This window comes from Panthera leo, chromosome B2, assembly GCF_018350215.1.
Source record: "Panthera leo isolate Ple1 chromosome B2, P.leo_Ple1_pat1.1, whole genome shotgun sequence".
NCBI classification, from domain to species: Eukaryota; Metazoa; Chordata; class Mammalia; order Carnivora; family Felidae; genus Panthera; species Panthera leo.
This window is the reverse complement of record NC_056683.1, coordinates 17,616,005-17,643,254: the sequence shown is the minus strand read 5'-3', so window position 1 is coordinate 17,643,254 and position 27,250 is coordinate 17,616,005. Positions and strand designations below refer to the sequence as shown.

The 27,250-nt window shown below is 37.9% G+C and overlaps 1 protein-coding gene across 1 annotated transcript in view; it reads left to right on the top strand.

Annotated features, from left to right (window-relative positions):
- The window catches only part of SYCP2L (synaptonemal complex protein 2 like), a 112,520-nt gene that overhangs the window by 55,454 nt on the left and 29,816 nt on the right, over nt 1–27,250 (top strand). Inside the window, exons 21-26 of the mRNA XM_042937238.1 lie at nt 19,419–19,467; nt 20,921–21,068; nt 21,684–21,733; nt 24,088–24,217; nt 25,229–25,302; nt 25,452–25,521. Of these exons, the coding sequence (XP_042793172.1) occupies nt 19,419–19,467; nt 20,921–21,068; nt 21,684–21,733; nt 24,088–24,217; nt 25,229–25,302; nt 25,452–25,521 (521 nt within the window). The remainder of the gene's footprint in view (nt 1–19,418; nt 19,468–20,920; nt 21,069–21,683; nt 21,734–24,087; nt 24,218–25,228; nt 25,303–25,451; nt 25,522–27,250) is intronic.

Here is a 27,250-nt window from a genome sequence, read left to right as displayed (position 1 = left end):
TTGCAGATATCTCTTCCGCAGTGATTTTATTTCCTTTGGATATATATCCAGAAGTGGAATTGTTGGATCGTATGGTAGTTCTATTTTTAATTTTTTGGGAAACCTCCATACTAGCTGTTCAGTCTTCCATAGTGGCTGTATCAGTTTACATTTCCACTAATAGGGCACCAGGGTTTTCTTTCTTCCGCATCCTCACCAACACTTGTACTCTCTTGTCTTTTTGATAGGAGTTCTAACAGGTGCGAGGTAATACCTCATTGTGGTTTTGATTTTTCTTTCCCTGAGTAGTGGCGTTGAGCACCTTTGCATATACATATTCGCCACTTGAATATCTTCTCTGGAAAAATTTCTCCTCAAATCCCCTGCCTTATTTTTAAATGAGGTTGCTTGTTTTTTTCTGTTATTGAGTTGTAGGAGTTCTTCATATATTTTGGATATCAGCTCCTTACCAGAACAGGATTTGCAAATACTTCCTTCCTTTCTGTAAACCGCATTTTTTATTTTGTGTTTCTTTTGCAGTGCAGAAGCCTTTTAGTTTGATGTAGTCCCAGTTTTTAAATATTTGCTTTTGTTGCTTTTGGTGTTCCATACAAAAAATTGTTGCAAAGACCAATGTCAAGAAGCTTTCTTCCTGTGTGTTTTTTTTTTTTTCTAGGAGACATGTGGTCTCAAGTCTTACATTTAAGTCTTTAATCCATTTGAATTAATATTTGAGTATTGGAAGAAAGGGGTCCAATTTAATTCTTTTGCATGTGGTTATCCAGTTTCCCTGCATCACTTATTGAAGAGACTGTTTCCTCATTGAGTGTTCTCGGCCCCCATTTCAAATATTAGTTGGCCAAATATGTCAGAATTACCTCTGGCAATATTCTTTGTTCTGAAAACTATTTAGTATGATGTTAGTATGCTTTCTTTTTATTAGTGTAAGTATGGCAAGTCTTTTCCTATCATTGTGCTTTAAACCTCTTTGGGTCTGTATATTTAAGGCAGGTTTATTATAGGCAGGATTTCGTTGTGCTTTGCTATTTATCTCAGTATGACAGTCTGTTCTTTAATTGGGATAAACCATTTACATTTCATATGATTATATGGTTGTATTTGTATTCTATTACCTTGCTATTTGTTTTCTATTTGTCATGTCTGTTTTTTGTTCCACTTTTCCTGATGTGTTTTAGATAAATGGAGTATGTTCAATGACTCCATTTTATCTCCTTTGTCAGTTTATTTGGTATAACTTTGGTGGTTTTTAATAGTTTATGATCTATATACACATTTAACTTACCATCCTCAATCTTCAGGGAATATTATATTGCTTTACACATCAGTCCTTAAACATGACTTGAGTTTTTGCTACTTTTATCATGCAATTTACTTCTACATAGGCTATAAACTTCTAATTTTATTATTATTTCTAATTGTTATAATTTGTAAAAACTTTAAAAGAATTTATGTTTTGCCACATACTAACTAGTTCTGCTCTTCATTCCTTTGTACAAGTAGAAATTTTGATCTGTTATTATTTCCCTTTAAAGATTTTCAATATTTTTGTGCAGGTCTGTTGCTGATGAATTCTTACAATTTTTACATGTCTGAGAAAGTCTGCTTCAACTTTGTTTTTGAAAGATATTTTCGCTGGATATAGAATTCTAGGCTGAGTTTTTTATTCCAATAATTTAAAGATGCTGCTGCATTGTTTTCTCACTTGATTGTTTCTGATGAGAAGTCCGTTATAATTCTTATTTATTCCCTTATGTGTAAGGTGATGTTTTTCCCTGATAGTGCTTTTCAGATTTTCTCCTTATTAATAATTTTAAACAATTTCATTGTGACGTGCCTTGGTGTAGTTTTTTGTTTTTGTTTTCATGTTTCTTGAGCTTAGGGGTTGTTGAGCTTCTTGGATATGTTGGCTTATAGGTTTTTTTTTTTTTTTTTTTTTATTAAATGTAGGAAATTTTAGCCATTACTTCTTGAAAGATTTAGTCTTATTCGCTTTTTCCTGTCCTTCAAGGTCTCCAATTCTACATGTTTGCCTATATCATACAGCTTACATATGAATTTTTAATTTATTGTGATTTTTTTTTACTGCTTGTTTTTTAAATTTAATTTCAAGCTAGTTAACATACAGTGTAGTCTTGGCTTCAGGAATAGAACCCAGTGATTCATCTCTTACATATGACACATAAGAGATGGTTTGCCTCTTAAGGTTTGCCTCCCTCTGTTTTTTCCTTTTCCTGTTTTTTTTTTCCTTTATCTTATTTTTTTCCCCTTCCTCTGTGTTCATCTGTTGAGTTTCTCAAATTCCACATATGAGTGAAATCATATGACATCTCTTTCTTTGACTGGCTTATTTCACTTAGCATAATACCTTCTAGTTCCATCCATATTGTTGCAAATGGCAAGATTTCATTCTTTTTCATCACCAAGTAGTATTCCTGTGTGTGTGTGTGTGTGTGTGTGTACACATACATACATACATACATACCACATCTTCTTTGTCCATTCATCAGTTGGTGGACATTTGGGCTCTTTCAATAATTTGGCTATTGCTGATAGTGTTGCTATAAACACTGGGGTGCACGTACCCTTTCGAATCAGCATTTTTGTATCCTTTGGATAAATACCTAGTAGCGCAGTTCCTGGGTCATAGGGTAGTTCTATTTTTAATTTTTTGAGGAACCTCCACACTGTTTTCCAGAGTAGCTACACCAGTTTGCAGTCCCACCAACAGAGCAAAAGTGTTCCCCCCTCTCCACATCCTTGCCAACATCTGTTGTTTCCTGAGTTATTAATTTTAGCCTTTCTGACAGGTGTGAGGTGGTATTTCATTGTGATTTTGATTTGTATTTCCCTGATGAAGAGTGATGTTGAACATCTTTTCGTGTGTCTGTTAGCCATCTGGAGGTCTTCTTTGGAAAAGCAGCCTTTGATGTCTTCTGCCCATTTCTTCACTGGATTATTTGTTTTTTCGGTGTTGAGTTTGGTAAGTTGTTTATAGATTTTTGGATACTAACCCTTTATCTGATATGTCATTTGCAAATATTCTTCTCCCATTCCATCAGTTGCCTTTCAGTTTTGTTGATTGTTTCCTTTGCTGTGCAGAGCTTTTTATCTTGAGGTCCCCATAGTTCATTTTGCTTTTATTTTCCTTGCCTCCAGAGACCTGTCAAGTAAGAAGTTGCTGTGGCTGAGGTCAAAGATGTTGTTGACTGTTTTTTCCTGTAGGATTTTGATGGTTTCCTGTCTCACATCCATTTTGAATTTATTGTTATGTATGGAATAAGAAAGTGGGCCAGTTTCATTCTTCATGTCGTTGTCCAGTTCTCCCAGAACCATTGTTAAAGGAACTGTCGTCTTCTACATTAGATACTCATTCCTGCTTTGTCAAAGATTAGTTGGCCATATATTTGTGGGTCCATTTCTGGGTTCTCTATTTCATTGATCTATGTGTCTGTTTCAATGCCAATACCATACTATCTTGATAACGATAGCTTTGCAATACAGCTTAAAGTCTGGAATTGTGATGCCTCCAGGTTTTGGTCTTCTTTTTCAACATTACTTTGGCTGTTCAGGTCTTTCTCTGAATACAAATTTTTGGATTGTTTGTTCTAGCTCTGTGGAGAATGCTGGTGTTACTTCAACAGGGATGGCACTGAATGTGTAGATTGCTTTGGGAAGTATTGACATTTTAACAATATTTGTTCTTTCAATCCATGAGCACAGAATATTTTTCCATTTCTTTGTATCTTCTTCAGTTTCTTTCATAAGCTTTCTATAGTTTTGAGCACAAAGGTCTTTTACCTCTTTGGTTAGGTTTATTCCTAGGTATCTTATGTTTTTGGTGCAATTGTAAATGGGATTGACTCCTTGATATGTCTTTCTGTTGCTTTGTTATTGGTGTATAGAGATCAACCAGTTTCTATACAGTGATTTTATATCCTGTGACTGTGGAATTCATGTGTCAGCTCTAGCAGTTTTTGGGTGGAGTCTTTTAGGTTTTCCATGTAGAGTATTGTCTCATTTGCAAAGAGTGGAAGTTTGATTTCTTTCTTGCCAGTGTGGATGCCTTTTATTTCTTTTTGTTGTCTGATTGCTGAGGCTAGGACTTGCAGTCCTATATTGAACAACAGTGGTGAGAGTAGACCTCCCTGTCATGTTCCTGATCTTGAGGGGAAAGCTCTCAGTTTTTCTCCATTGAGGAGGATGTTAACTGTTTTCATATTGGTTTTTATGATGTTAAGTTATATTCCTTCTATCCCTACTTTCTTGAGGGTTTTTCTCAAGAAAGGATGCTGCATTTTGTCAAGTGCTTTCTCTGCATCGACAGGATCCTATGGTTCTTATCCTTTCTTCTATTAATATGGTGTATCATGTTGATTGACTTGCAAACATTGAACCAGCCCTGAAGACCAAGAATGAATCCCACTTGATTATGGTGAGTAATTCTTTTAATGTACTGTTGAATTCGATTTGCTACTATCTTGTTAAGAATTTTTGCATCCAGGTTCATCAGGGATATTGGCCTGTAATTCTTTCTAGTGAGGTCTTTTTCTGATTTTTGGAATCAAGGTAATGCTGGCTTCATAGAATGAGTTTGGAAACTATCCTTCTATTTGTATTTTTTGTAGCAATTTGAGAAGAATAGGTCTCTTCTTTAAATGTCTGGTAGAATTCCCTTGGGAAGCCATCTGGCCCAGGACTCTTAATTGTTGGGAGACTTTTGATAACCGATTCAATTTCTTTGCTGGTTATGGGCCTGTTCAAATTTTCTAGTTCTTCCTGGTTGAGTTCTGGTAGTATGAGAGTGTCTAGGAATTCGTCCATTCCTAGGTTGTCCAGTTTGTTGGCATATAATTTTTCATAGTATTGTCTTATAATTGTTGGCATTTCTGTGGTTTTGGTTGTGATCTCTCTGCTTTCGTTTGTGATTTTATCTATTTAGGTCCTCTCTCCTTTTGAGAAGTCTAGCTAGGGGGTTATCAATTTTGTTTATTCTCCCAAAGAACCAGCTCTTAGTTCATCTGTTCTACTGACCTTTTTTTTTTTTTTTTTAAATTCTGTATCATTTATTTCTACTCTAATCTTTATTTCCTTTATTCTGCTGGCTTTGGACTTTATTTGCTGCCCTTTTAGGTATAAGGTTAGGTTGTATAGTTTGGGACCTTTTTGCTTCTTGAGATAGGCCTGAATTGCCATGTATTTTCCTCTTAGGACTGCCTTTGCTGCATCCTAAAGGTTTTGGACTGTCATGTTTTCATTTTCATTTGCTTCCATGTATTTTTTAATTTAAGTTCCTGGTTAACCCACTCATTCTTTAGTAGGATGTTCTTTAACCTCCATATCTTTGAGGGCTTTCCAAATTTTTTTCTTGTGCCTGATTTCAAGTTTCATAGCATTGTGGTCTGAAAACCTGCATGGTATGATCTCAGTCTTCTTGTACATGTTGAGGGATGATTTGTGACCCAATATGTGATGTATTCTGGAGAATTTTCTCAGTGCACATGAGAAAAATATGTATTCTTGCTGCTTTAAGATGAAATGTTCTGAATATTTCAGTCAAGTCTATCTGGTTCAATGTGTCATCAGAGCCATTGTTTCCTTATTAATTTCTGCTAAGATGATCTGTCCATTGTTGTAAGTACAGTATTAAAGTCTCCTACAATTATGGTATCTTTATCAATCAGTTTGTTTGTTTGTGATTAATTGGAAGCACCCAAATATATAAACCAAGTTGGGAGTACTATTTACAATTGTTAGCTCTGCTTGATGAATAGACTTCTTAATTATGATATGATGCCCTTCTTTATCTCTTGTTACAATCTTCGTTTTAAAATCTAGTTTGTCTGATGTAAGTATGGCTACTCCAGCTTTCTGTTGACATAGATTAACATGATACATGGTTCTCCATCCCCTCACTTTCAATCTGCAGGTGTCCTCAGGTCTAAAATAGTCTCTTGTAGCCAGCATGTAGATGGATCTTGTTTTTTTAATCCATTCTGCTACCCTATGTCTTTTGACTGGGGCATTTAGTCCATTTGCATTCAGAGTGATTAGAAGTATGAATTTAGTGCCATTGTGTTGTCTGTAGATCTCATGTTTGTGGTGATGTTTTCTGGTCCTTTGTAGTCTTTTCTGCTTTCCACTCAGAGTCCCCCTTAGGATCTTGCAGGGCTGGTTTAGTGTTTACAAACTCCTTTAGGTTTTGTCTCTCTGGGAAAGCCTTTATTATTCTGAATGACAGTCTTGCTGGGTAAGGATTCTTGGCCGCACATTTTTCCTGTTCACACTGAATATTTCTTGCCACTCCCTTCTGACCTGTCAAGTTTCAGTGTACAGGTCTGCTACTACCCTTGTGTGTCTAGCCTTGTAGGTTAAGGACCTTTTGTCCTTAGCTGCTTTCAGAATTCTCTATCCTTAGATTTTGCAAGTTTCACTATGCTATGTTGTGGTGTTGACCTGGTCCGTTGATTTGAAGGCTGTTCTCTGTGCCTCTTGGACTTGAATGCCTGCTTCCTTCCCCAGATTAGGGAAGTTCTCAGCTATAATTTGTTCAAATAAAACTTCTACCCCTCTTTCTGGCTTTTCTTCTGGGACTCTTATGATACAGATACTGTTTCATTTCGTGGAATCCCTTGGTTCTGTAAGTCTCCCCTCATGATCTAGTAACTTCCTTTCCCTCTTTTTTTTTTTCCAGCTTTATTATTTTCCATAGTTTTATCTTCTATTTCAACTATTCTCTCTTCTGCTTCTTCCATCCTCGTTGTCACTGTATCTAGTTTGTTTTATATCTCAGCCATAGCTTTTTTTAAAATTCATCCTAACTAGTCCTTACATCTTTGATCTCTGTAGAAGAGGTTTCTCTGGTGGCTTCTATGCTCTACTCAAGCCCAGTTATTAGTCTTATGACTGTTGTTCTAACTTCTAACAGTAAGTCCTTGGCTATGATTTCTTGACCTTTCTTTGGGGGAGAATTCTTCTATCTTGTCACTTTGGCTAAGCTTATGTCTTTTGTGTTTTAAAAGCTTGTTATGTGTCCTGCACCTGAGAGTACTACTCTATTAGAAAGGGGTTATACGCTGTTCAGGGCCTAGCACTCCAGGAAGTGTTTCTGGTGTATGTTGCGTGCACTCTGCTGTTGGGTTTTGGCTGCTCTATCCCACTGGTCAGTCCTCTGCAGAGTTTCTCCTTGTTTGCATTGGTAGGGTGTTTGGACTTTTAATTAAGTGTACTTTTATTTATTGAAATAACCCTGGGGAAAAAATGGTGGTGAGGTGGGGAGACCTAATCCCATAAAAAGAGAGAAGGAAAGGGAACAACAACAAAAAGGGAATCAAAAAACTTTAAGGCTGATTTCAAGGAAAAGAAAGGGAAAAAAGAGATAAGAAGGAAAAAGAAAAGAATAAAAAAGCCCGGTCCAAGAAAAAAAAAAAAAAAGATGACAAAAAACAAATCAAACTATGAGCCTGATTGCAAAAGAAAAAAAATGAGGAAAAAAGAAACAGCTGTCTGTTGGTGCCTAGGGATGCTCACTGTGCTGGTCTGAAGAGGAGGCTGGCTCTGTTGGCTCAGTGTCCATCTCGCCCCCGTAAATAAGCAGTTGCCAGACATGGAGGGGCAGGGTTTGATGTAAGTGGATCCTGCCTCCACTGGGGTCCACTGTGCTCCTCCCTGAAGTACCACCTTTTTGGTTTTGAGAAGGAAAATGGTGCCACCCCACTCTCTCATCCCTAGACCAGGGCTCTCAACCCCCACTGTTCTGGTAGCTCTCCCAGAATAGCAAGGGCAGTCAGCTTGCCCTGCATCACAACGATCCTGTACTTCCTCTTTGGCACACATCGGGGATTCAAAACCCAAAGTTTTAAAGGATGTGGCATGGATCCATTCCTCTCCTGAGTGGAGCCTCTCCATGCTGCTGATGAAAGGCCTTTGGCTGACACCTGCAGGGTCTTCTGTCTTTGGGGAGGCAATAAACAGTCTCCCAAAGGTACTCCAGGAAGGGGACTCTTCTCTCCCAGTGTGCCCCAGAGTTCTCTATACCACGCTATGCACTCCATGGCCAGCTCCCTCCTTACCAACACGCACCATGGCGCCACTCTGGAGAGTTACGCACTTCTGAAACCTCAGAGTTTGATCTCCAAAAGATGTTTGCAAAAATGAACTAGGACATTAGCACTTCTTGTTCCCCAGTCCATGGTCCAGAGAGGTTTTCCTCCTGTGGTAACCATATACCACACTTTCTCAATGCCTCCTTCACTTGCTCTCCCTTTTATCTCTCCATAGAAAGGATTCCCTCCCCTCCATGGCTGTGCCATTTTCTTTCGCCCAATTCACATCACATACCTCGCTCCTGCCAAGGTATCTCCCTTGAACTGTGGAGATCCTTCTGCCACTCCACAAATCTATTTCCTGGGTGTCCCAAGTAATCTGACCTCAATACAGCTGTGTTTGAGGGACAAGGATAGCCCAGGGTCCCCCTAATTCTCCACCATCTTAACTCCTCTTTGTCTCTACCCTGATTCTCTCTTGCTGCTTTAAGTTTTTTCTTTATAGCTACTTTTGGTCACTTTAATTAATATGCATCTTGTTGTGAATTTTAGGTGATTGAATTTTTGGGAGAGATCTTGGGTTGAACTTAGGATGGAATCTCTGTACCTCCTGGATCTGGATATCTGTTTCCTTTCCTTGATTAGGGAAGTTTTCAGACATGATCTCTTCAAATTTCTGCCCCCTTTTCTCTCTTCTGGGATTGCTATAATATGAATGTTACTATGTTTGATGGAGTCAGAGTTCCCTAAGTCTATTCTCATTTTGCATAGTTGTTTTTCATTCAGCTTAGACTTTCTATTCTGTCTTTCAGGTCATTAATTCATTTTCTGCTGCATCTAGACTGTTATTTATTCCATCAAGTATATTTTTCAAATTTCATTTATTGAGTTGTTCATCTCTGTTTGGTTCTTTTTAGTCTCTGTGTTAAGGGTCTTACTGATGTTCTCCACTCTCAAGTCCTGTGAGTATCTTTATGATCATTACATTAAATTCTCTATCAGGCATATTACTTCTGTCTGTTTTGCTTTGGTCTCTTGGTTTTGGTCCTATTCTTTCACTTGGGAGATGTTTCTCTCATTTCGTCTGACTCTGTGTCTATTTCTATGTGTTAGAAAAGTCAGCTACTTCTCTTGTTCTTAGGAGGTTCTGTTCTGTAGTGCCCTGTACTACAGTGTCCCTTGTTCCCCAGGGACTGGGACTTCATGGAGTGTCTCTTATTTGTTTTGCATATGCTCTGCTATTGAATCTTGGCCTCTTTTACCTTCAGTCCAGATCTCTGCAGATCTCTGCTGCCCTAATGTGGGCCAGCAAGGTGTTTGGTGGTCTGCTTGCAAAATGAGACCCACCCATGCCGCTACTGGAACTGAATTCCCACAAAATGTGGGAGTCAGGCGATGTGGTATTGGCGGTGTTTGTGCTGGTCTTCTGGGGAAAGGGGTCTGTCGTGATGGGGCTGAGACCAGAGTGACTCGGAAGGGCTGATGCACTGAAGTATGTGGGGTTGGGGGTATGGGATATTGTGGTTTGGTGCAAGCAAGTTAAATAAGGAGTGCCAGGGCCACTTAGGTGACCATTGTTTATGCTGGGGCATGAGGGAGGGAAATAGCATCTGCCAGCTCCCTTGTTGTTGGAAGGGTACCCTCATGATCCCTCCAGGCTGCTCCCTGAAATGAGCAAATCACCCTCCCACCTGCCCCCAACATTATTCATATTCCTAGTTCTAGCTGTATATACACAGGCTTTTCCTCCTGTTGTCTCTTTAATGCTGTCTCTCTAATGTCATCTGGGCTCCCCCAGATCCAAGCTTGCCAATTTTTAAAATTCCAGGCTTTAAGTCTGGCTGATTTTACAAACTTATAAATTCAGCTTCTTACTTTCAAAGGCAAATGTTACAGAGATCTGTCCTCCCTATTTGTGGGCTGCCCAGTGCCGAAGTCTGTTTTCTGCCCTTCTCTGCAACATTGGTCCTATTCCTGCTGCAGATGGCCACTGTCGATTTTACTCCCAGAACTTGTCTTTGCCTTTCCTACCTTTGATGTGGCCTCTTCCCTACCTTTAGTTGTGTAGTTTGTTTTGTCAGTCTTGGAGTTGTTTTGGGGGTTTATTCTGACATGGTTCTTGTCCCCTTGTATCCACGGGACAAGATAAACTTAAGGTCTTCCTACTCTACTATCTTCCTAGCCAACTCCCCAAACTGATGGTTACCAGAGAGGAGATGGGGGAAATAGGTGTACTCTTTAATCCCCATCCCCTATTGAAAAATACGTTTATTCTATATGCTAACTAACTTGGATATAAATTTAAAAATAAATAAAACAAAACAAAAAATACATTTATAATGATGAAAAAATAAATGATACTAGATATAGAAAACCCTGTAGTTTCCACCAAAAACTACTAGAGCTGATAAATGTAAAGTCAATATACAGAGATCTGTTGCATTCTTTTACAGTAATAATGAAGCAGGAGAAAGTGAAATTAAGAAAACAACTCCATTGACAACTACACCAAAAACACTAAAATAGGCAGGAATAAACTTAACCAAAGAGGTGAAAAACCTGTACTCTGAAAACTATAAAACACTTGTAAAAAATTTCAAGTTGATGCCAAGAAATGGAAAGACATTCCATGCACATGGGTTAGAAGGACAAATATTGTTAAAAATGTCTATACTACCCAAGCAATCTATACACTTAATGCAATCCCAATTAAAATGCCCATGTCATTTTTAATGGAGCTAAAACAATTCTATAATTTGTATGAAACCATAAAAGATAGTGAATATCCAAAGCAATCTTAAAACGTAACAAAACTGGAGGTATCACGATTTCAGACTTCAGGTTATATTACAAAACAGCAGTGATAAAAACAGTATGGTGTTGGCATAAAAATTGACTCAGATCAATGGAATAGAACAAAACCCATAAATAAACCCACAATTATGTGGTCATTCAATCTTTGACAAAAGAGAAATGGATATACAGTGGGAAGAAGACAGTCTCTTCAACAAATAGTGTTGGGAAAACTGGACAGCCACTTGCATAAGCATGAAACTGGACCACTTTCTTTCACCATACACAAAAATAAGTTAAAAATAAATTCAAGACCTAAATGTGAGACCTGAAACCAAAAACATCTAGAAGAGAACACAGACAGCAATATGACATTAGCCATAGGAAAATTTCTGTTTGTTGCCTCTAGAGGCAAGAGAACTATGGAGTAAAAATAAACCATTGGGACTACTGCAAGATAAAGTTAGTGTGTGGTGAAATGTTCAATGAAACCAAATGATAGCCTACAGAATGGGAGAAGATATTTGCAAATAACGTATCCAATAAAGGGTTAGTATCCAAAATATATAAAGAACTGATAAACTTCAACACCCAAGAAACAATCCCATTTAAAAATGGGCAGGTGCCATGAACAGACATTCCTCCAAAGAAGACCTCTGGATGGCCAACAGACACATGAAAATATGCTCAACATCATTCATCAGAAAAATGCAAATCAAAACCAAAATGAGATATTACCTCATACCTGTCATAATGGCTGAAATCAAAAACACAAACAGCAGGTGGTGTTGAGGATGTGGAGAAAAAGGGAACCTCTTGCATTGTTCGTGGGAATGCTAATTGGTACAGCTGTTGTGGAAAACGGTATAAAGTTTCCTCCAAAAAATTGAAACTGAAATACTATATGGTCCAGTAATCCCATTACTGGTTATTTACCTGAAGAAAACAAAAACACTAATTTGAAAAGATATATGCACCCGTATGATTATTGTACCACTATTTACAATAGCCAGGATATGGAAACCAAGTGTTCATCAACAGATGAATGGATGAATGTTACAAATAAAACTATCCTATGATTGAGCAATCACCCACCTGGTATTTTCCAAAAACACAAAAACACTAATTCAAAGTTATATATGCACCCGTATGTTTATGGAAGTTATTTACAATAGCCAAATGATGGAAGCAGCCCAGGTGTCCTCGTGTGAACTAATATGTTTTAACATAAAATTCAAAAAAGTTTCGAATATGCAGAACAAAGAAATGGTTGAGATAATTTTTAGTGTATAGTTCAGTAGCATTAAGTACATGTACTTTGTACAACCATCCCCACTAGTCAATCCATAGAACTCTTTATCTTGCAAAACAAACTCTTTACCCATTTTTTGTATAGTTGACATGCAGTATTAATTTCAGTTGTACATCCTAGTGATTCAACAATTATATATGTTTACGTATAAATTGGATACGTTATATAAATCACATAGTATTTCTCTTTCTCTGACTTCTTTCACTTAGCATAATACCCTCGAGTTCCATCCATCACAAATGGGAAGATGTAATCGTTTTATGGCTGAGTAATATTCCATTGCATAGTGTACCATATCTTCCTTATTTTTTTAATCTGTCAGCGGACACTAAGGTTGCTTCCATATCTTCGCTATTGAAAATAGTGCTGCAGTAAACACAGGGCACATGTGTCTTTCAAATTATGTCTTTGTTTTATTCAGGTAAATACCTGGAAGTCGAATTGCTGGGTTGTACGGTATTTCTATTTTTAGTTTTGAGGAAACGGCATACTGTTTTCCATAATGGCTGCACCAATTTACATTCCTACCTTTTCTCTACATCCTCACCAACACTTGCTATTTCTTGTTTGATACTATCATTTCCAACAGGTGTGAGGTGATCTCTCGCTGTGGTTTTGATTTGCATTTCCCTGATTAGTGGCATCTTTGCATGTGTCTGTTGGTCATCTTTATGTCATCTTTGGGAAGAGGTCTATTCAGGTCCTCCATGCATTTTAGAATTACTTGTCTTTTTGGTGTTGACTTATATCACTGCTTCATATATTTTGGTTATTAACTCCTTACCCGATAAATCAGTTACATAAATCTTCTTTCATTAAGTAGGTTGTCTGTTCCTTTTGTCGATGGTTTCCCTTGCTGTGCAAAAGCTTTTTATTTTGGTGTAGTCCCAATAGTTTGTTTTTGGCTTTTGTTGCCCTTGCCTGAGAAGACCAAGAAAAATATTGTTACAGCTGATGTCCATAAGTTTACTGCCTATTTCCTTCTAGGAGTTTTATGGTTGCAGTTCTTCTGTTTAGGCCTTTGTTCCACTTGAGTTTATTTTTTTGTATGGTGTAAGAAAGTGGTCCAGTTTCATTCTTTTGCATGTACCTGTCCATTTTTCTCAACACCATGTATTGAAGAGATTGTCTTTTCCCCATAGTATGTTCTTTACTCCTTTGCTGTAGATTACTTGACCATGTAACTGTGGGTTTATTTCTGGACTGTCTGTTCTATTGATCTGTGTATCTGTATCTGGGCCAGTACCATACTGTTTTGATTACTAAAGCTTTGTAATATAATTTGAAATTTGGGACTGGGATACTGCCATTTTCCTTCTTTTTTTCTCAAGGTTGCTTTGGATATTGGGGGTCTTTTGTGGTTCCATACAAATTATTCCAGTTAAAAATACTCTGGTATTTTGATGGAGGTTGTATTGAATCTGTAGATTGCTTTGGATAGCATGGACATTTTAACAGTATTATTCCAATTCATGAGCACAGTATATCTTTCCATTTATTTATATCATTTTCATTAGCTTTCATTAACATTCTACAGTTCTCAGAGTATAGATCTTGCACTACTTTGGTTAAATTTATTTTTTAGGTGTTTTTTTTTGGTGTAATTTTATATGGGTTGTTTTATTAACTTCCCTGGTAGTTCATTATTAGTGTATAAAAATGCAACAGATTTCTGTACACTTTGTATCTGCAACTTTACTGAATTCATTTATTCTAATAGTTTTTTGTGGAGTCTTTATGGTTTCTATATGCAGTTATTATGCCATCTGCAAATAGTGATAGGTTTTTTTTTTTTTAATGTTTATTTATTTTTGAGAGAGACAGAGAATGTGAGTGGGTTGGGGCAGAGAGAGAGAGAGGGAGGCACAGATTCTGAAGCAGGCTCCAGGCTCCGAGCTGTCAGCACAGAGTCTGACACGGGGCTTGAACTCACGAGCTGTGAGATCATGACCTGAGCTGAAGTCGGATGCTCAACCAACTGAGCCACCCAGGTGCCCCAGATAGTGACCGTTTTCCTTCTTCCTCATGAATTTGTGTTTATTTCTTGTCTGCTGCAGCTAGGCCTTCCAGTACATGTTGAGTAAAAGTGATGATAGTAGGCATCCTTATTGTCGCTGATCTTAGAGTAAAAGCTTTCGGCCTTTCACCGTGGAGTAGGATATTAGCTGTGGGTTTGTCATATGTGGTTTTATTACGTTGAGGTATGTTCTCTTTAAACTTATGTTGAGAGTTTTTATTACAAATGGATGTAGAATTTTGTCAAATGTTTTTTTCTGCATCTTTTGAGATCATCATATTTTATCCTTCATTTTGTTAATGTGTGTATCACGCTGATTGATTTGTGGCTATTGTACTATCCTTGCATCCCTGAAATAAATACCACTTGATTGTGGTGAACGATCCTTTTCATGTGTTACTGAATTCAGTTTGCTGATATTTTTTTTGAGGATTTTTGAATCTATGTTCATCAGGAATATTGGTCTGTTTTTTTTTTTCTTTTTGTAATATAACTCTGTACCATTAAACTATAGCTCCCAATTTCCCCCTCCCCCATCCCCTAGTCTGAATTTGACTAGCATAGGTATACCATATAAATTTGTCCTTTTGTGTCTGGCTTATTTCACTTAGCATAATGTTTTCAAGATCCATTCATGTTGTAACTTTTGTTACAACAATTTCCTTTCTTTTGAAGATTGAATATACATACATACCACATTTTGCTTATCCATTTATCCTTCAGTGGACACTTGGGTGGCTTCCACCTTTTAGCTATTGTGAATAATGCTGCTATGAACATGGGTGTTTGAATACCTGTTTGAATTCCTACCTTCAATTCTTTTGCATGTATCCAGAAGTGGAATTTATGTAAAACAGTCTAGTTTTAATTTTTTGAGATTCTCCGGAACAACTGCATCATTTTATATTCCTACTAACAGTGCACAAGGGTATAAATTTCTCCACCTCCTTGCCAACACCGTTGTTTTTGATAATAGTCGTGCTAATGCACGTAAGACAGTATCTTTCTGGGGGTTTGAATTGCTTTTATAATTACTGATGTTGAGACTCTTTTCATGTGCTTATTGGCCACTTGCATATGTTACTTGGAGAAATGGCCAAGTAATTAAATTTGCTTATTTATTGTTGAGTTGTAGGAGTTCTTTGCATATTTTAGATGTTAACTGTATCAAATATGTGATCTGAAAATATTCCACTCTATGGGCTGTTTTTCACTTCGTTGATTATATATCTTGGTGCACAGAAGGTTTTAATTTGATAAAGTCCATGTATTTTTTTCTTTTGTTGGCTATGTTATTGGTGTCATACTTAAGAAATCGTTGCCGGCAAGGTCCAACGTCATTTAAGTTTTTCTCTGTTAGGAGGTTTATTGTTTCAATGATTATGTTTCAGTCTTGGATCTATTTTGAGTTTCTTTTTGTATTTGTAGAAGGTCCAGCTTCATTCTTTTGAATGTGAATTTCTAGGCTTCTCAACACCATTTGTTGAAGAAATTATTCTTTCCCCCGTTGAATAGTTTTGGTATCTTTGTCAAAAAATCATTCGGCCATATGTGAGAAAGTTTTTTTTCTGTGCACTCCCTTCTATCATTGGTCTGTATGTCTGTCTTCGTGGCAGCACCGCAGTGTTGTGACTGTCACTTTGTAGTAAGTTTTGAAATCAGGGAGTGTGACGTATTCAGTTTTGTTCTTGTTTTCCAAGACTTTTTTTTTTTTTTTTTTTTGCATTTCTGAGTTCTTTGGGATATCATATGACAATTAGGATGGGTTCCCTTCTTTCTGAAAAAATTAGGATTTCTATAAGGATCGTATTGAATTTGTAGAATGCTTTGTGTAGTGTTGGCATCTTAATAATATTGTATTCTAATCCATGAACATGGGATATCTTTCCATTTTTCACCTCCTTGAGTCTATGCCTAAATAATTTGTTTTTGATGCTGTTGTAAATGGAATTATTTTCTTAATTTCCTTTGCAGATTGTTCTTTATTGGTGTATAGAAACACAACTGACGTCTCTGTGTTCATTTTGTATCCTGCAACTTTGTGGAAATTATTTTTTTTATGTTGATTATTATTTTTGAGAGACAGAGACAGACATAGCACAAGTGGGGGAGGGGCAAAGAGTGAGGGAGACACAGAATCTGAACCAGGCTCCAGGCTCGAAGCTGTGAGCACAGAGCCAGACATGGCACTCAAACTCACAAATCATGAAATCCTGACCTGAGCCGAAGTCAGATGCTTAACCGACTGAGCCACCCAAGGAGCGAGCCCCCGGTGGAAATTAATTATTAAAGGACTAATAAGTAAATGTAACAAAATTGAAGCATACAAGATTGATATACAAAATCAAGTTTCTTTCTGTATGCTAGCAACAATCAAATTTTTTAGCATCACCATTTACAATAGTATTAAAAATGACATAGATAAGGATTAATTTGGCAAAAGATTTGCAAGACTTTTACACTGAAGAGTACAAGGTATTGCTAAGAGCTATTAAGGAAGATCTGAATAAATGGAGAGAGATAACTCTCTCTCCTCATGGGATGGCAGCCTGAATGTTGATAAGATGCCAATTTTTCTCAAATTGATCTCTAATAGGTTTCATACAAACCCAGTTCAAATCCCAGCAGAGATTTGTGTTTTTGTTTTTAGAAATTGGCAAGATATTTTTAGATTTCAGATGGGAATTTAAAGAACCTGTAACTCCCAGAACAAATTTCAAAAAGAAATACAAAGTGACTAATATATTATGTATTTCAAGACTTTGTATAAAGCTAACAGTAATCAAAAGAGTATGTTGTTGCCATAAAGGTAGATAGATAAGTGGAACAGAGCGGGAAGTCTTCCTATGCCTATATGGACAACTGCCATATGCAAAGACAATTCAGCGGAGAAATCACTTTTTCCAACAAATGGTGCTAGAACCATTAACTCTCTGTATATGCAACAAGATCGATGGTATTTGGTCTTTACATTCCAACACACACACACACACACACACACACACACACACACACACACACACAAATAACAAAATCACTCATAAATCCAAACGTAAAAACCTAACTGAAAGAAAGCATAAGAAAACATCTTTGTGACCTTCCATTAGGCAAAGATTTTTTAGATACAACACCAAAGTGCGGGCCATAAAAAAAAAAAATTGATAAATTGAACTTAATCAAAATTAAAACTTTCAAAAAAAATTTAGGAGAATGAAGGGAGCGGATACACACTTGCAGAAAAAATTGGTAAAACCTGTACTTATTAAAGGACTTGTACCCAAAATATGTTAAGTACTCTCAAAATTCAATAACAAAACTACAACCCGGTAAAAATATAGGTAAAAGATTTGAACAGCCACTTCAGTAAGGAAGATCTACAGATGATAGGTAAGTACTTGTTCAATGTCATTAGCTATTAGGGAAATCTAGATGAAAATTATGAGATACTAGCACACATGTAGTACAGTGACTAAATGAGAAATACAGACTATACCAAGTGTTGGTGAGGGTAAAGAACAACTGGGACTTTATACACTGCTGGTAGTTTTTTAAAATGTTAAATATGTACGTGTCTCACAGTCTCGCTTCTCCACTCCTAGCCGTCTACCCAAGAGAAGGAATAGCATATGTCCACACAAATGAGTGTTTAGAGCAGCTTTATTTGTAATTATCCTGAACTGGAAACAACCCAAATGCCCATCAACAGATGAGTGCATAAACAGATTTTAGTATATCCATATGACGGACTACTACTCAGAAATAAAAAGAAATAAAAAGTTGATACGCACAACTGAATAATCTCCAAGTAATCATGCCAAATGAAAGAAGCCAGACAAAAAAGACTACACGTTGTATGATTCCATTCATATAAGATACTAGAAAATGCAAACTAATTTATAGAGGCAGAAAGTGGATCAATGGTTACCCAGAAATATGGTGCGTTAGCTTTTTCGTTTGTCTTTGATTTTGGTTTTCATTATGACAAAAACACTTAGCGTGAATTCTACCATCTTGACACATTTTTAAGTGCAGAGCACGGTATTGTTAACTGTAGGCACAGTGTGAAACAATGGATCTCTAAAACTTATCCTGCGTCTTACACAACGTTATACCTATTGAAAAGTAACTCCATATTTCTCTCTCCAGCTCCTTTCAATAACCTCTCTATTGTTTCTATCGTTTGACTATTTTAGATATCGGATATCTAAAATATCAGATATGTAGATATCACTTTAGATATTCTAGAAGTAGAAGCATGCTCTATTTGTCCTTTTGCGGCTGGTTTGTTTTATCAAAATGCCTTCCAAGTTTATCCATGTTGTTACATATTTCAGGATTTTCCTTTAATGCTGAATAGTATTCGTGTGTGTCTGTCTGTAAGTAACGTATATAACACCACATTTTATCCATATTGTCTCCATAACTTGACTATTGTAAGTAATACGTAAATGAATATGGGATTGCCAGTATCTCGTCAAGCTCTTGATTTTAATTCTTTTGGGTGTATACCCAGAAATACAATTGCTGGATCGTACGTTAGTTCTACTTTTAATTTTTTGAGGAATTTCTATATTGTTTTCCATGGTGGCTATACCATTTTACACTCCTACAAACAATTTGTGAGTGTTCCAATTTCTCCGCATTTTCACCAACACTTGTTATCTTTTGGGTGTGGTTGTTTTTTTTTAAATCATAGCATATATCCAATAAGGAGTTAATTACCAAAATACCTAAGGAACTCCTACAACTCAGTAGCCATAAAATCAGCCCAATTTAAAAAGCGGGCAAAGGACTTGAATAGACACTTCTCCGAAGACCATAAATGGCCAGCAGGTATATGAGAAATTGCTCAATATTCACTAATTATTGGGAAGAGCTTTCTTGTTAAGCTTCCTTGTTGATTCTAAGGAAGAGCCAGGCAGGAAATGCCATTCTGCAGCATTGCCACACCTCCCTGCTTCCCTGCTGGTTTTAACTTGGCCTTCCCAGTTCTCTGTATGCCCGGCAGAGAAGAGTCCAACAAAGATTCCTTTGCTTTAAAGAACCAGTTGTTGTCTGGTAGAGAATCTATAGAAATGGGTTATAAGATAAGAAGTCCGTCTGCAGGATTGGGGGTGGGGGGTACCTCCCACGCACTGGGCTCACAATCAGACAAAGGGCACAGAAAGGGGGGGAAAATGTCTGGGCTGGGCAGTGAAGGGAGGGAGAAGGCAGTGTTGATACAGTTCTGTTCATCTGACCTGTTTTGTTTTAGGGCAGATTCTGCTTCCGACGGGGAGAGAAAGCCAGAAACAAGGATGTCGGTAATGGAGTAACTTTACTTGTCTTAAGGCAGTTACTTTCAAAATTTCAGTTATTTGCAAGTCTTCTTCAAAATGTGTCCCCGCCCTGGTCCTTTATTATCTCTCATTAAATTGATCTGAGACTTATTATAAAAAAATTATTTCACTTTTAAAACGAAAGTCCGTTCTTGCTTTGTTAAAAAAGATTAAGTAGAAGAAAAGTGTTAAGGACCCCCTAGCACCTGTGATTTATCGTGAATCGAATCAGAAGTGTTAATGAACTGAAAAGAAATTATTTACTGTGAGTCCATAACGTGGTTTTTTTTCATTCCTATTTGCACCAACTTACACCCTTTCTGTGTGCCTCTCACTTTAGGAAGCACACTGCTCCAAGTCCATAGTCAGTGCATTTTAAAAACTCTATAATGAACATTAAATGAAATTTTTTTAATTGAGATCATGGGCTTTCATCAAGTTAAGTCTCCATCTGGCTTGCTTTTAGCAATGGTCCTCACTCTCTGCTGCTCAGTCTTTGAACTGGAAACACGCTAGGAAAGCTGATGAGACTATTGGAGCCTGGGTCCCTTCCCCCAAAGATTCTGACTTAACTGATCTAGGGTGATGTTTAGGCCCTGGAAATTTTTAAAGCTCTCCCACCCCCATGATTGTAACATGCAGCCAAATTTAAGAGCTACTGCTCTAGATTTTTGTTTTGTGAATAACAATACCTTTTTACATAAACTAAAGAAACTGGCCAAGCCTTGCCGCGTGGTTTTTTTAATTCTGTGCACGAAATGAAGGAATGCTTGCTCTTGTTTTTTAAAAATTTTTTATTGTTTATTTATTTTTGAGACAGAGTATGAGCAGGGGAGGGGCGGAGAAGGAGACACAGAATCTGAAGCAGGCTCCAGGCTCTGAGCTGTCAGCACAGAGCCCGGCCCCAGGGCTTGAACTCACGGACCATGAGATCATGACCTGAACTGGTTCGATGCTTAACCAACTGAGCCACCCAGGCGCCCCAGGCTAGTCTTACTTTCAAAAATACTTTGAGGTTTAAATAGAAATTACTCCCTTGTTTGACTTTAGTTACTCTAAATGACATGCTTGTCATTGCAAAAAGTATTTTTATAAATTCTTCTGTCACTTGCAATAATATTTTGAAGTTAAAAGTGTTGGGATGATATTCAGGTATGTTAGCTTCTGAACAGTCACCTATGGTCTCTTCAGTTACAACTATTTTTGATGAGAGAGGACTCCCATCCCTCACAACAGCAGTTTGGTTGAGAACTGACTGATGAAACCTGTTCTTTTTCTCCCCTCTCCTTACTTCTCTGCCTTTATACTACAGGAGAGCGCAGTCTTCTAGAAAGAGTTACTGGTCTTTTGTCTGACCCTGTAGCGATATGTTTAATTGTACGTAAAGGACACTAACACCCTGTGAATAGGGCTCATTTCTCATCTGTGCTTGTGAAAGTTTAATTACAGGAAACACCTCTTCTCAGAGAGTGATCAGGATTCAAGTACTGGGACCAGTGAACGATCTTGGACCAGTAACCAAAAAAGGAAATCCCTAAGACCGTATTCCGGGAGGAAAAAGACAAGAATTAGAAGTAGCGTGAGAAGTGAGTTTGGTCCGTGTCTTCTTTCAAGTCGTTTTTCAAATAAATCAGGCATTTTTCAGTTAGGTGACGGAAGGAGGGAGGGTACCAAAGATAAACTGATTACGTGCCCTCCCTTCCCTGCTACGATTACGTTGGAAAGGCCAACACGTACGTACACGAAACCATACGAGAGAATGTAGAATTGACCGATAATTAAATATGAGCTGCAGATAAATGGAGTAGGAGTTCAGATAAGGATCATCTAACATGAGCTAGAAGAAGGAGCTAGGAGAAGCTTCAAGGAAGAGGCAGGCGGGATTTGAGCTAATCCTTGGGAAAGACCAGCACTCAGGTGTGCAGAAGAGGAAATGTTTTAAATGAGGTAAAATTACGAGGACAAATTGACGTGAGGACAGCATCAAAGGTAGGGTCTGGAGCATAAAATTCATGTCGGGGGGTGAGGTCTCAGGAACAAGGTGGATATTAGAAAGGGATCTTAAGAGCTACACATGTGAGTGAGCTTCAGGATGTGGGAATTACTTCTAGTATGGGCATGTATAACTGGGAGAGAGGGAGAAATGAATTTTTGTATGTCTCATAGGCAAACTTCCCCATTGTACACTTCTTTTCTTTTAGTTTTGCCATTTTCCCCTCCCAGCAGCGGCGGTGACCATGAGAAGGACGAAGTAAGTAAATTTGATCTGGGCTGTCATGTGCCCCTAGGGCATTAGCATGAGACAGTTCAATCTGTTTAGGGTTAAATGTCATTTATTTCTCAAAAAAAAAAAAAAATCTTCTTTCAGGAATAGGAGAATAACTAGTAGTTTGTTGGTACATAAATCGCTGTCAATAGAAATTGCAAGGTCTTATAAATGGTTATTTAGTGTGAATCTTGGGTAAACAGTTAAGGATCTTTCTTCATTGTTGCCAAATTTGTTGAAAGATGTTTATTACGAATGATGCTAAAATCTGGGCTATCCTGACTTCCTGTAAATATACGCTCTCTGAATTAACACTTTGAAATAAATTTCTTGGTTTAATTCTTCCCTTGGTTTTCAGTTGGCTGACCTGTTATTTCTAAAGCTTTTAATGACTTAAACATTTAAATCTTTGTAAGTGGTTGAAATGACTTCAGGCTTACATAAATATTGAATAAACCCTCAGAGTTTCTGAATTCACTTTGGTTATTCTTGTTTTAAAGTAACATAGTTAAGGGGGCACCCGGGTGGCTCAGTCGGTTAAGCGTCTGACTTCGGCTCAGGTCATGATCTCACAGCTTGTGAGTTCCAGCCCCGTGTCGGGCTCTGTGCTGACAGCTTGGAGCCTGGAGCCTGCTTCTGATTCTGTGTCTCCCTCTCTCTGCTCCTCCCCTCCCTGCCACCCCTCTCACACTCTGTCTCTCTTTCTTTCTCTCAAAAATAAACATTAAAAAAATAACAAAATAACATAGTTAAAAATATTGGACACTGGGGCATGTGGGTGGCTCAGTCAGTGAAGCATCTGGCTTCAGCTCAGGTCATGATCTCGCAGTTCGTGAGTTTGAGCCCTGCATTAGGTTCTGTGCTGACAGCCCAGAGCCTGGAGCCTGCCCCAGAATCTGTGTCTCCTTCTTTCTCTGCCCCTCCCCCGCTCATGCTTTGTCTCTCTAAGAATAAATAAACGTTAAAAAAAAAAAATTGGACACTAGTGTTGTCCAGACAAATTCAAAGCCAATTTTTCCTGTTCCTAGCTGAATTACTCCTCTAAATAGTTGGTTTTTGTTCTTTGTCAAATGAACTATATAGGCTATAGATATAGTGCCACGTATGTGAGTTTTCTAAGGGGGCGGCTTCTGGGATTCTCAGGGCATCAGCAGCACCCTGCCCACCCGTGCAGAAATATAATGTGCTTAGTACTCCCATCACAGCTAGTTATCTGTCCCCACCTGCCCCCTTCCATCCGCTGTCCTCTGTGAATCTAAGGGACTGTTCTGTTCTATACCGACAAAGATAGTTTATAGTTTAAACCTGTGAGCCAGAGTGAGGACCTAAATATTTGTTTGAATAGTTCAAACTAATAGGAGTTATCCGTTAGCAATAGGCCAAAAGAAAAATTTAAAGTACATACAGCTTTTGTTTGAAATAACCCCAAACATCAAAGCTTTGAGAATCCATACATTTAAGCTCTGCAACTGACAGGAAGTCTGTTTATTTTCCGGCAAGGGCATTACTGAGTTTGTACAAATATTAGCATCCAACATTCATTTCTCTGTGTTGGAGTACAAGAGGATAATTTAGGGCAGGAATCAGCAAACTTTTTCTGTGAAGGGTTAGATGTAAATATTGTTAACATTCTAGACACAGAAGATTGTAAATATTTTCTGTGGTGACTATACATCTCTTCCACTGTAGCGTGAAAGCAGCCATGAACAATACCTAAAGCAATGGGCGTGTTGCGTTTCAATAAAACTTTATTTATAAGACGTGGTTCTCAAACTGCAGGGATCATCAGAATGACCAAGAAGGCTTGTTTAAATGCAGATTGCTAGGTTCCATCCCATTGTTGCTGACTGAGTAAATAATAGATGGGGCTCTGGAATTTGCATTTCTGTCAAGTTCTGGGGTGCTGCCGATGCTGTGTTCCCTACTTTGAGAACTTTGATTAGAGTTATCTTTGAGTTAGAATTATGAATTGATATATGACCATGTGCTTCCAATTCTAGGATCTTATGGTCTTAGTGTTTATTTTCAAATGGAGAAAATCCAATACTTAAAGCATTTAATTTTTTTTTTTTATTTTTTAGTTTGTTTATATATTTTGAGAGAGAGCGAGTGAGCAAGTGGGGAAACGGGTAAAGAGAGAAGGAGAGAGAGAGAATCCCAAGCAGGCTCCACACTGCCAGCACAGAGCCCAACACGGGGCTTGAACCCACAAACCATGAGATCATGACCCAGGTGCCCCCTAAATTATGTTAAAGGTTATTAGAAATGTATTGGAATTTCTAAAAACTATTTTGAGGGGTTATGAATGTTAACACTCTTAAAAAGGTACTATATTTTAGGCTAAACTTCTAATACCGCTATGGAAAGATACCTCCAAGCAAAATAATTCCATACCTCCAAAAATTTCTGGAGCAAAATTTCAGAGTAGTTCTGCCCTTTTAACTCCTGAAGATTCTGCCCAGAAAGCAGGTACCTGATTTTCTGTTGATTTGCATAGAAAAAAACTTATATTTTAGGAAAAATACTTAGAACTAAACAAAAAATTTTTTTGAATATCTGTTAAAAGTATGAATACTATCTTTTCTTTAATTTCCTCATTAGCAAAAAATAGAGGATATTTTAATTTTGCTTTAACATTTGAGATTAGCTTGTGTTCACCTTTAAAGAAGCACGAAAACTCAGGTGATGACTTATAACAGGGATTGGTAGACTTTTTCTGTAAAGAACCAGATAGTAATTTTTTTTTTTTTTTTTTTTTTTTTTGCTTTTTGGCCCCTATAGTTTCTGTTGCAACTATTCAACTCGGCAGTTGTAGCCCCAGATGAACCACAGACAAGATGTAAACCAACAGGCATGGCTGTGTTTCCATAAAACTTTATAAAACCAGGTGGTAGACTGGATTTGACCTGAGGGGCCAGAGTTTGCCAACCTTTGTTCCGCTAGGTGTATCTTAACCTCCACTGTATTTTATGAAAAAGTATTCACATCTTTTGTAAGGCTAGGGATTTTGGTTTGTTCTGCTTGATCAATTCTGCAGCTTAGCACGTTGCCAAGCACATGATAGCGGTCCGTAAGGACGTGACTGACAACCTCTTAGCTTGGCCGCCACCGGGAGGAAAGGAGTAAGGAGAAGAGAAAAAGAAAAATATACTGTTAGAGAGTAAGAGGAAAGAAGGAAGTGGGACTATGAGAGGAGGAAGAAAGGTCACAGACTTGAGGTAGTAGGAGCCTTGCCTGTATATTTGGGGCCAGGTGGTAGGCAGCTGTGAAAGGGGCTGATTTAGTTGAGGCTCTTGATTTTATCTACAGATCTACAAACCTAATAACCATACATGCCCTGAAAGGTGCAAGTTTTTTTTGTTTGTTTGTTTTCATTTAGTACCATTTTTTGGATGGTCATATTTAATATAGAGACTGAAGTTTATTACCTGACGTTGCTTCTAAGCGTGTTCATTCCCTTGAAACTGTTCTAACACTCAGAACTTCAAAGTCCCCACCCACTGAGCGATCTGTCTTCCTTGGAGCACTCAGAAGTTGAAGAAAATGTATCTAAGGTACTATTTAATTGTTATTCAACTGGTTTTCCAGAACTAATATTATACTTGCATAATGTACTTATTCCTTCTTAGGGGATGATGTAGCACCATTTGTTTCTTATTTTACTAGACATTTATGGCCTTTTCTTTTTTTTTTTTTTTTTGAGATGGTGGACCAAGAATCGTTGACGAAAAGTACCGGGTTCAAACATAAGCTGCAAAACTTGGAAGACAGAGGTGAGAGAACACTAAAATCTTTGCAGAATAAAGCAAAATTAATTTGCTTTTGATAGGCTGGGTTGTTATTCTAATTGCAGCAAAGAAAAATCACTCTACAGAGTGTTGGAGAGAGCACTGTGATCTGCTTACCTGCTCAAAAAGTGCATGAAGGTCAAGGAGAGACCGGGGGCGGGGGGTGGTTTGTTCAGGACCAAGAAGTTTCAAGAAGCATATAGCTCGGGGCCAGCTACCTCTTCTCCAGCCTCAAAGGAGGCCTCAGTGGGGGCACTTTGCCAAGGATCTGGTCCAGGGCTTCTTTCCACTCCCAAGTGAGTTGGTCACTTACAGTTTACGATAAGGTTTTCAGGCCGGCCTGTTCACAGTGCTGTGAATTAGGATAGCACCTAGCCACTCTTTTTTTTTTTTTTTTTTTTAATTTTTTTTAACGTTTATTTATTTTTAAGACAGAGAGAGACAGAGCATGAACAGGGGAGGGGCAGAGAGAGAGGGAGACACAGAATCTGAAACAGGCTCCAGGCTCTGAGCTGTCAGCACAGAGCCCGACGCGGGGCTTGAACTCACGGACTATGAGATCATGACCTGAGCCGAAGTCGGCCGCTTAACCGACCAAGCCACCCAGGTGCCCCGCACCTAGCCACTCTTGATGATGTTCCTGAATAGTTTGTTTTCTCTTTACATTTTAAATGAGGTATCCGGAAGATTCAAATGGCTATATATTATATGTAGCATATATTATGTGCGGTATGTTATTAATTAGCCTTAATTTTGTGTTGGATTCCAGTGCTTTGCTTTTTTTTTTTCATTTCTACATTGTGATAAATATCCTACCTTCAGAAGAGAATGGAAAATATGTGCACAGTTTAAAGAATGGTTCTAAAGTGAACATGTGTGTAACCACAACCCAGAGAGAGAACTAGAATATTGTCGCTGACCTAGCATCCTTCCACACTGGATCATGTTCTGTTACTTCCCTCCATCCCTTGAAGAGATCATGACAGTCCTGACTTTCGTGAAAAGGTTTCTGTTGCTTTTCTTTATTATTCTTTCTTGGTATGCATCCCTAAATAATATGTAGTGTAGTTTTTATCTCACATACAATACAAACCAGTGGCGTCATACTGTGTAAATTTCATGTGGCCTGCTTCTGGTCAATATCATTTGTAAAATCTATTCATGCTGATGGGTGTGGGTGAAAGCGTATTCATTTTAATCACAGCATAACATTCAGTTATATGAATAGAGCATATTTTATCTGTCCTAGGGCGGTGGGACATTTGGATTGTTTGCAGTTTGGGTTGCTTATAAATAATGCCACCGTGCAGAATTGCACACGTTTCTCCTGGTACCTATGTGTAAAATGTTCTCTAGGTATATTTTTAGGAAAAAAATTGGTAGACCACAGAGTTTATATATCTTCAACTATTGAAGATGTGCCAAACCGGTTTTCCAAACTGGTTGTATCAATTTGCTTTCTCATCAGCTGTGTACAAGAGTTGTGTTGCTTCATGTTACCCAACCCTTGGGATTTTAAAATTTCTGTGTGTGTGTTTATGTGTGTACACACGTTGAAGTTTTCATTTGAATATCCCCGAATAAGATTAAGCATCATCTTGTATGTTAGCCATTTGAATTTCCTCTTTTGTGTAGTGTCTAAAATGTCTTGCCCACTTGTCTAAAGGATGGTCTTTTTAGATCTCTTCCTAAGAACTCTTCGTATGTTGAGGAC